This window comes from Pyxicephalus adspersus, chromosome 4, assembly GCF_032062135.1.
Source record: "Pyxicephalus adspersus chromosome 4, UCB_Pads_2.0, whole genome shotgun sequence".
Lineage (NCBI taxonomy): Eukaryota > Metazoa > Chordata > Amphibia > Anura > Pyxicephalidae > Pyxicephalus > Pyxicephalus adspersus.
In genome coordinates, this window is record NC_092861.1 from 124,741,263 (window position 1) to 124,752,061 (window position 10,799).

Sequence of the window (10,799 nt, forward strand, 5' to 3'; positions counted from 1 at the left end):
GGGTGATCAATCTTCATCAGTCCACATTTCCAATCACCTAAAGCGCCCGGCGTAAGACAACAACTCTTCCGACAAGGTAAATGATTTCTGCCCTCTCCCCGGGCTGACAGGCTGCTGGGATTGCCCTGATACTCACTGGCCTTTGGCACAGGAACTTTCTTTATTACAGGGGGGGGATCTGGCTGCTGAGTGCTATGGGGATCTGGGAGAGGGGAATGGAGATCCCCCCTGCACACATCGGCCAGGCCATCTGGGTGTGTAGGTGACCCCCTGGCTGACTTTTCTAGGCCTGACCGGTCTGCTCCAGAGAACCTTTCCCCAACTCTCCATGCAGAGGGATCGCTTCACCTTAGCTGATCCCCAGGCTGCCTGTTTGTTTTCAGTCTCTCCCCTCCTACTTGGGATTATACAACAGCTCAGCTTCACTTGCCAAAAAAACTTTCTTAGCACTGAGATCGTCATTTCCCAGGCAGGATGGGATGGTGGAGAGTGTTTACCTGTCCCAGGTCAGTGGTGTCATGGCAGAATATATATTTGTGTCCTTTCACCTGGCTGGAATAAGTTATGTGAATGTCTGTTTGTGTGGGATCTCCATTCATTAGCCTATCAATGGATGCCATCTGCAAACATTTTACATTGAAAAATTACAGCTGCTGCAATCTCCATGCAAAGCGATCGCCTTGTTGTATTTAAATCCAGCGATTTATTAGGGGGTATATTATAGGATGGAGCAGGGGCATCTGTCAGCCAATCAGAGCCCGCTGTCTACAAATTTAGAAATAAATATATTGGGAGGAGTATTGGTATCCAAACTGGAACTTTTATAAGAACTGATTTTGTTTTCTTTTATTTGCAATTTTTAATAATTGGTTCTATTTTCATTATTATAAATTTTTTGCCTTAATTATTTCATTTTAAATGAATGGGAATGGTAGAAAATACAAACATTTTAAATAATAAAAGTATTGTAATACATAATACATTTATAGGTCAGGTCATCATCATTCTGAAGGAAACGAATTACATTTCGATTCTAGACTGTCCATGAAAGTCAAATCTAAGTTTTCCTTAAAGTGAGATTGTTGGGGCCCCAGAGAGGACATGGGGCCCGGGGGAGCCTGCTTGGGGTCGGTGGTGCAGCAATGGTTGGTCTCGGGTAGGGATGGGTGGTGCAGCACTTTGTGAACTCAGGGGGGTCAGCACTGCCTGGATTCAGGGGTGGGGGTCAGTGATTCTTTTTGCAATATTAATTAATTTTATCTTTCTGTTTTATTTGTCAGTCCTCTGCCTGCTGATCGAGAATACGAAAATAAAATCCGCGATCATCCGTGTAGTGTGAAGATACGATAAGGAATCTGACCTACGTGTGTGGATTATTGGGGCCCCCAGCAGCTGTTAGCATGATGTCATACCTCAAACAGCCCCCATATAGCATGAATGGATTGGGGCTGACGGGCCCGGCCATGGATCTGCTGCACCCATCGGTGGGGTACCCAGGTAAGGCCCCCAGAATTCTTCATGACCGAACTTTGTGGCACATGGCCGCTGATCGAACGAATCCCAAACTTTTATTCATTTTATCCTATTATTAGATGTGTACTTTTATTAGTGTTTTAAATTCAATTTTTTTAATAATAAAACCATTCTGGAACATTAAAATTATTTTATATGAATCCATTTTTTATCCTACAAGATACAAATATTAAAAAATTAGTGTAATAGGAATATCAATAATTCTTGTCGGATGATTGCCCTCCCAGAGGTGACAACGATTATCCTAATCTTGCCGTTGTCATGCTGTATGTTGGGCTGATGATCATTCCACATATAGGTGACCCTGAGCCCAGCCTTGTGTATGGGCCAATGTGGGGCCCAGCTCCTTGCAACCCCAGATCAGCACACAGAGATCAGGAAGCAGACAGACTTCTTAAACTTTTATTACTTATTAGTGCCGCATTTTATTTCTGCAAACTTTTCTCTGTTCTCTGTACTTTGCGGATGGAAGTTTGTGGCCGATTTACATTCAGTTTATTTTTAGAGACCTCAATTTCTCATCAGAATAATATTTCTATTAAGTTTTATAGTCCCTGTGTCTGATGATTTCTATAATGGAGTGATCTGGTTTTATTTCTGCTTCATACAATGCCGAGACGATCCCAAAACAAATCCCTATGATCACAACCCCAGCACACACAGACATTTATTCTACAAATGTCCAACACAAATCTGCTTTATATTTGTGGCTGCAATAAAACTTTACCTGGGGGGATTTTTATAGAACTTAAACAAGAAAAGTGCTCGATTATTTTACGATCAAATAAACTAAAAAAATGAATAACTTAGCTGAAATTGTGTGATTTCTGATCGCTGGAGGATTGTTCTCATTATTGGGCATTTAGAAATGATCGCACTGTACACAGGAATCTCTATAATGCTGGATGATCAGATATTGGGGATATATTTATAATTATAATTATTGTAGATTTAATTAGATTGAGAAGTCCAGTCGAAGTCCAGAAAAATATTTTGAAAAAAATAAATATATATATATATATATATATATATATATATATATATTCTTATCTATCTATATATAAATATATATGTGTCTTTAAATATATGTATGTGTATATTTATATATATATGATATATATATATTACAGATAATATATCGTGTAAGCAAAGGTCCATTGATAATAATAACATATTACACGTGGACTCTGGATATAACTAGATATATAACGTTTTAATGATTATAATGATTTTTATATGCGTTTGTAACTTTTTATAAATATATAGTTTAGTTTTTATTAGAAAAGTCCGCACAATATTACCAAGTGATGACAAATAAATAATTCGAAGCCAACAAGACTTTACAATCTGTTTAATTTTAAATAATAAGTACTTCGTTTCTTCTCAATTAATTCAAATACAAAAGTTTTTATGCCAGCAAATAAATGATAGAAATGTGTTTAACACGAATTTTATTTTCTATTTTCTCATGATCTGATTTATTAGTTTGTATTTGTTCTAGATCATACTTGTTGTTATTTTGTATTATTTGTATATATATTTATTTTTTGTTTCAAGATTTTTTAATGTTATATGTTACACACTTCCTTCTCTTTTAAAAACAAAACCCCATAAATGATTTCTGATGCTGCTGTTGATTCTCTCCTCCATACTTATTTATTATTTGCTGAACATCTGACTGATTTATTTGTAGTAAAGAGTTAGATTTTGTATTTTTAGAGGATTTTATAATGATTGAGTCCTCTGTCCCCCCAGCTACCCCCAGGAAGCAGCGCAGGGAGCGAACAACATTCACACGCTCGCAGTTGGACGTTCTGGAAGCGCTATTCGCCAAGACGCGTTACCCCGACATCTTCATGCGGGAGGAGGTGGCCCTGAAGATTAACTTACCGGAGTCCCGCGTCCAGGTGAGCTCAGCATGGCTCCCATGTCTTATTCTGGAGATTTGATTGTTTTCACTTTCATTTCAGGCCTTGGTACAACTTCTAGAAGTTCTGGCATGTGACTGATGTGAATGTTAGTGATCTATTACTGCTAGACAGGGCCTCTTGGAAGCCTGGTGAATGGGGCCCATTGGGGTGTAGAGTGGTTGTATGATGAGTTCTTATTGGAAGAAGTGAGAAGAGCACCCTGGGGCATATTGGGATCTGTAGAAGACATTTGGTGCCAGCCATCAGATTCTGCCCAGCTCTGGGGTGGTTGGGTTCTGTAGGGGTGGCCTTCTAAGATGATGGCTTCCAGAACCTACATATTTGTTCCTATGACCAGAAAGGGAATATAGTCGTGGCGCCCCCTGCAGGAGGTGAATTGTAGACATGACCCTCATTCACCATGGGCTTAACTACTGACCAGGCTGGAGATTGAGGTTGGTCTTTGAGGAAGTATACTGAAAGTTCCAATCCATGCATCCTATATATTTATAAAACAGCTAGACTTTGTACAAAGGTTGATGAGGTTGTCTGACCACCATGAATGAAGTTCATACAAAGTTTGTCCTCCAAGGTTCTGGTCCTTCATGGTCTGATACTGTTCCATTCATCACACCTGTCTGGGTCTTGTTATTTTCTTTCTCTATGAACTTTATTTCTAAAAATGTAAGACGTTTTTCTCGGTGTACCCAAAGAGGATAAAAATACCGATTTATAAGGATTGTGCGCTGGATTTATATTGTCATGTATGTAGACTAAACATTTCAGATGATCAGTGATTATAATTTGTGACCCTGGATGCCATGTTTGTTTGTAACCTGCACGATCTCCTAATCCAGCCAGGACAATGATTCCCAACCAGATGCCAGTGTGATGAGAGGAGGGGTATTCCCCCATTCCCCTATTTGTTATACTTGTTTGGATGTTTTCACCTGTAAATAACATTTTAGATATTTTTGGTATATGTAGACACTTCACCTTACTCCTCATACATGGTGACCATAAACCGACACATTTCTTATAATTATACCATACTTGTCAACTCTTCCCAATATTTTTCGTTCTTGATAAATCTGATGTAATCGATGATTTTCAATGTGGGGAAGTTGGACTTTTTTTACTTGTACATTCCTAAAAAATATAAGGTACAAACCAGATCCGCATATTCACTGTCATGGCGCATTGGGTCCATCAGACCAATTTACCTCCCACAACTCTGTCTCTTTTTAGTAGTGGAGACTTGAATAGATCAATATATTTCTAACTTTGTATTTTAAGTTTCGTTTATAATAATAATTTACATGTAAAAAATTGATGTGATCAGATAGTAAAAGTTCTTTAAAGTGTAATTAGAGTTATTGGACCATCACCAGTCCAGTCCTGACCCATTCATCCATGCACTCCCCTAATTCTTCTATTGATTGGGATCATTCAGAAGGTTTATAACGAATTTAGAGGAAACTATTTGTTTAACTTATTAACAGTTTTCCATTCGTTTAATTCTTATAACTCTATTAGAGGACGTGATAAATTCCATTTAGTTTCAGAATTAATACTCCAAATAATAAATGATTGCTGGGAGAAGTGAATGTTTTACCTTACACAGGATCTGTATTCTTTTTAATAATGTTCTGAGTTCAGTTCATGTATATTTGGTAATATTCCTTCTGTATTGTGTGTGAATGTAATATTCACAAGCTGGAGGGATGATCGCATTTTATTATCCTGTTAGTCATCACGTTCTAAATATAAAATAATCATTTCTATATCTTTGTCATGGCTCTTTATTATTTACCTGTTCCAGTATTCGTTTCATCAGATTCTTCATCTAATATTTAATATAAATGATGGTCCTGGGCCTGTATTGTTCCATTTTTGTTAATAGATCGTTCAATAAATAATAATATCAATGATGAATATATATCCAGGTTCTGTAATTTTTTTTGTTTTTTATCGGATCCTTTTATTATTAATATTAATGATGAATAATAACTATTCCGAAATATTCCCCTGTTCCAATATCTAGTTATATGAGATCCTTCATCTAATAATAATATGGATATGGACTCTGTATTGTTACAATCTGAAATATAAGATCTGAATCTGATCCTTTTAATAAAAAAAAAAAAAACTATTATTATTATTATACGTCTTGTTCCTGGCCCTTTATTACCCCCTCTTGTAGTATTTTATCAGATCACTCCTTACATTTTCATGACAATATTATTGATGATTTTTTATGGCCTGGATTCTTTTTATTACTCCTTTTTAAAATGTTTCTTGTAGTAATATTCTATCCGTGTTATTATTCGCTCCCACTTCTATTACCCTCCAGTAACTTTATAAATGGTGAATAATACATAGTGAGAATTATTTCCCCAGCTCCTGAGTGTTGTACTGTTCTTATTTTTAATTTCTATACATAATTACTTTGTGTTCCTTGTGCAGTAACATTCTGTTATTTGCTGTTCTCAGGATTCTAGTTGTTCTCCTAGTTTTTCCTACCAGAGCAGTAGATCAGTCAGTGAGTGTTCATGTAGAAGTCAGATTCTTGTAATATATTCCCTGTACAGAGCATTTTATTATCCAGTATTTAAGATCCATTTCCTTCTGCACTATTATTATTTCTTGTGATGTTTTTGTGGTGTTTTGTTACTTCCTAGAAAGTTTCTAACAGAAGTGTGTGAGAAGTGGTTGGTGCATTCTGAGTATTAGTCCTGGGGGTTATATTCCCAATATTTCTCTGGGTCACTCTGTTCCAGTATTTAGAATAGTATGACATAGGTGATACCAGACTCATAATGACACCGGTTCTTCTCTACATTTCAGGTCTGGTTTAAGAATCGCAGAGCCAAATGTCGGCAGCAACAACAGCAGCAGAATAGCAGCGCCGGGGCCAAGAGCCGACCAGCCAAGAAGAAGTGCAGCCCGGCCCGGGAGAGTTCTGGTTCCGAGAGCAGCGGTCAGTTCACTCCACCAGCAGTGTCCAGTTCTGGTTCCTCCTCATCCTCCTCATCTTCCAGCTCCAATTCCTCCGGGAACCCCAGCCTGGGTGCAGCTCTGAATGGAAGTACCCCTATAGCCTCCTCTATTTGGAGCCCAGCATCAATCTCCCCTGGCACTGGCTCCGCACCTGGCTCCGCGCCCGACCCACTAGGATCGGGGAGCGCCTCCTGCATGCAGCGTTCCGGCTCTTCTTCTGCGGCTTCCTATCCAATGTCCTATAGTCAAGCTGCCGGTTACACCCAGGGCTATCCAGCCCCATCATCCTCTTACTTTGGAGGAGTGGATTGTAGTTCCTACCTGGCACCAATGCACTCACATCACCACCCTCACCAGCTAAGCCCAATGGCCCCTTCCTCCATGTCCAGCCACCACCATCACCACCACCATCTGAGCCAGACCTCAAGTCACCACCATCACCACCACCATCACCAGAGCTATGCCAGCACAGGACTACCATTCAACTCCTCTGACTGCCTGGACTACAAAGACCAGACCGCTGCCTCCTCCTGGAAACTTAATTTTAACTCCGCCGACTGTCTGGACTACAAAGATCAGGCATCCTGGAGGTTCCAGGTCTTGTGAGATGAGCTCCAAGCGCACCAATAATGGAAACCATCCATGTACATGGGAAAGAGCGCCCCCCGGAGGTGTCCAATGTTATGGACAAAGAACTGGAGGCAATGGTTGGAGTCTGATGGAGGGACTGACCCCTCTGTGAGTTCATTTGTGCCTGGACACATAAAGTGATTATTTATTCGATGTCTAAACCTAGGATGAGGACTGTGATTTCTGCAGATTGGAATACATCCTTCCATGGACACCATTATGTTCTTTTAACCCAAAGCTCCACCATCATCAAGTGTATGTATATAGATGGAGGGGTCCCCTGTACTTTGCCCCCCAAAGTACCTTCTATGGGACCTGGAGCCTCTTGCTGCATGTGGCAGCTGGAATGTGTAAATATTAGGTCCGTTTCTAGGACCACCTTTATTTTTAGTTAATTATATTGTTCTGAATTTAATATCACCTAACCTTTCCCCCCTCCCCCAACCCTATTTCCCATTATTGGGGAAACCAAATTTGATGACATGAGACTTAAAAGTTTGCAGAATAAGTAACTGCACCACCATAAAGATTTATTACAAAGAATTTCACTAAAGACTTCCTGCAAAATGAATGAATATATCGCACAGAAGTTTGTTCCCACTGCTGCAGAGGATGGAGGTCCAACACTGACATGAAGCAATTCCCCTAAAAAAGGAAGAGGAAAGTGTGGGGACCCCACCTGTGTGTGAACTCACCCCACCTGTACTGCACATTGTATCTAGTAGATCACCCCATTCTGTATCTTTAGTTCAATTGGCCTCACTATTTAATCGATGTCTCCATCCAGCACTCATTTGTGTCACTGAGGATTCGGATCTGTTTGTCCCTGTGTAAGTGGAAGAAAAACAAATGTTTGTAAAACAAAAAAATCATGGTATTTCACATCACCCCCACATACCTGCATACCCCTTTCCCCATAATAAATCGTCAGACTAATGGAACTGCAGTGTCTGTGTCCTCTTTTTGTTCCCTATAGGAATTATAACAGGTCATGTACTAAGAGAATAAAATGAGCAAGGCTCCTTCAATCACAAGCAAACTAAAACTGCTTTTTATTTCAATTGGCTGGACTTAATTATCTTTATAACCCTATAACATTCTATTCTTTATAACAAGGAAAATCCTGTGTAACAGGTTGGATTCAACTTTTTTGGGTGGCCAAAGTTAATTTCTAAGAGCCAAAACAAAAGTGAAATTTAATAGAAGGGTGCAGAAAAAGAACGCACTATAGGAGTGATCATTTCATATATATACGAGTGATCCATATATATACACATACATAATAGAATATTATCTAACAATTTTTTGGCTATATGTTGAAAGGATCACTCATATAGTGCGTTTATACTAGTTAAATATCTCTAATATTTATATATATTTATATATATATACCTGAGCAGATCTGATCGCTTTCACTATGGCTCAGCCCAGTGTAACTCTCTGATATTCTAAAGATAAAAGTCACAATTATTTGATACATTTGTTACAGTTTGCTCTTCATATTGGACATCTTCCAAGTCTGATCTCAATATTCTTTTTAGGATCCAGTGCCTCTGTGTGTTCCTGAAAAATATATTAGCCTATCACAAAGCTTTATCTGATTGGGGTGTGAGGAGCCTTTTATTTTTTTTAGTTTTTTTTTGCAGCTAGAATAATAATAAAGACCTTTTAATACAGTTCTGCAATTATAGGTCGTTTTTAATTTCGTTAATCGTCCTTAATATTTAATAGGCACCTTTTTACTGCATTGAATTCAGTTTTGTCGTTTGTTTGTATATAGTTTTTACAGCTTTTTTTTTCCCCCAGAAAACACACAACTTTTATTACCGGGTATTAAATCTGAGCCTGCTTTACCCGGCTTTAAAGAAAAAAATCTCATAATATGCCACAGGTTCACTTAAACACCGGCGTGGGTATCATGTATAATATATTATAATATATATATATATATCAGCCAGACAAATAGGGGGGGATGAGATATCTGGCAGTAATAGGTCTGAATAAATAAACGAATATATATAATTTAGTTGCTGGATCCCATGGATGATATCTGATTGGCAGAGAAGAAATCCCCCAGATTTGTCTTGTAGTGAATATTCTGCACCCATAATCGTAGCTGATGTGTTCCAGATCTGAGAAAGCCTGTCAGTGCACAAACCCAGTCACTAATATTTCCTAGCTTTTATATTGACTTAATAAAGAAGTTGTGATTTATTTCTAGATTGACTGCTTTCCATCAGTTTGTTTAGGCATTTCCTTCTCTCTGCTCCTGTGTTGTCGCATGTCACACTGGGTTTTGGGGTCATACAACATACAGAAATGATTACATTAATATTACACTATTAGCACAAAGTTGTGACTGTAGGGAGCTCCAGGTGATAAGCAGCAATGAGAAGTATTAAATGAAAGAAAGAATAAAAAACAAAATAATTACAAAATATGCTCTAAAAATATAAAAGTTTTGAAAACTTTCACATATATACATTTTTGGGTGCTAAATCTCACAGTTTTATATTGCACATTGTTGCAATAATTTGGCTGAGATCTGTCTGGGATAAATAGGGATTGATGGTGGTGGGGGAGGGGGATTTGTGGCCCCTTTCTGAGCTCTTCTCAGCTGTGATCTGGTTCATGGGGTGATGTTGCCCTTCCATCCACCTGGCAGCTTCACCAGAGTCCAATCAGCAGCCAGATAATTGTCAGCTCCCCTCTGCTGTGTCCCCCAGTCCTATTACTGCACCCCAAACCCCTCCTTGTGTCCAACGATCCATCAGAGATATATACCGGATTTATATTTACTGGATGAACGAAATAACACTGGGGTGAGAACCTAATATTGGGGATTGGATCATACTGATACAGCAAATATTTGTATTGGTGGTAAAAAGACTGCAGGGAAAGTTGGAATATTCTTCAAGGGTTGTTTACACGAGTGACCTAAAATATACAAAGAACAAAAACAAATATATGTATAACATGGGTAAATAATTTAAATAATAATTTCTAATCATCATGTCATCTTTATCACAGCGATCTGTGTTCTCCAATTATAACATTATTCTGATAATTTTATGATATAATTATACTGCAAAGAATCGTCATTCTCTATGCCAAATGTGTGCGCATGGTTGCTCCAGATAATAAAAAACCTAAAAAGAAAACCTAAACCTAAATATAAAACATAACATTAAAACAATATATATTAAACAGTAATAAGCAAATCTAATGTAGTCTGTGTCTGGAACACAGCTGCCCAATAAGATATAAATCAGTAATCTGCATGGCTCCACTCATTGCCCCATAAATAAGGGAAGAGATCTGGTATTGTAATACTTGTCATAGGAAAGATGATAATAATGGTTCATACAAATATTAATAAAAATATTAGAACAGTCATAGGGAGCTCTCTATAATATTACACGATTCTCCTAAATTTTGCAGCAAGACTCCCTCACCTCAGGTGTATGGTGTGCACAGGTATACATATCAAGGTATGCTGATACTCCAGGAAGGCAACACAAACCCCCAAATGCTATAAAATCAGTACATAGAACACATTGCACCCTCTTGGTCATTTATCTATTTCCTTTCATACAAGAAATAATCAGCAAGAAAGAGAACTGACACAATGTGGAGATACCAGGGGGAAGGTAAGTACATGGAGGAGATATAACACATTCTTTAACTTCTTTATAACAGATTTATCACATCATTGTAGTATGGGCT

General features: G+C 38.2%; 1 protein-coding gene across 2 annotated transcripts; it reads left to right on the top strand.

Annotated features, from left to right (window-relative positions):
* Positions 1–8,014, top strand: OTX1 (orthodenticle homeobox 1). 2 transcript variants are annotated; one of them, XM_072409545.1, is made up of 4 exons: positions 1–76; positions 1,281–1,497; positions 3,289–3,440; positions 6,291–8,014. In XM_072409545.1, exons 2-4 carry the CDS (start codon positions 1,401–1,403, stop codon positions 7,047–7,049), a joined length of 1,008 nt encoding a protein of 335 aa, XP_072265646.1. In that variant the 5' UTR covers positions 1–76; positions 1,281–1,400; the 3' UTR covers positions 7,050–8,014. The 2 variants fall into 2 exon arrangements, with proteins under 2 accessions (XP_072265646.1, XP_072265647.1); XM_072409546.1 differs by lacking the exon at positions 1–76 and adding an exon at positions 354–506.
* The last annotated feature ends 2,785 nt before the right edge of the window (positions 8,015–10,799 follow it).

Bases quoted from the DNA above. Each gene is read 5' to 3' on its own strand.
- OTX1 (XM_072409545.1), top strand. From the start codon at position 1,401: ATGATGTCATACCTCAAACAGCCCCCATATAGCATGAATGGATTGGGG. The intron at 1,498-3,288 runs GTAAGGCCCCCA...CTGTCCCCCCAG, and splicing joins CCCATCGGTGGGGTACCCAG to CTACCCCCAGGAAGCAGCGC. The intron at 3,441-6,290 runs GTGAGCTCAGCA...TCTACATTTCAG, and splicing joins TACCGGAGTCCCGCGTCCAG to GTCTGGTTTAAGAATCGCAG.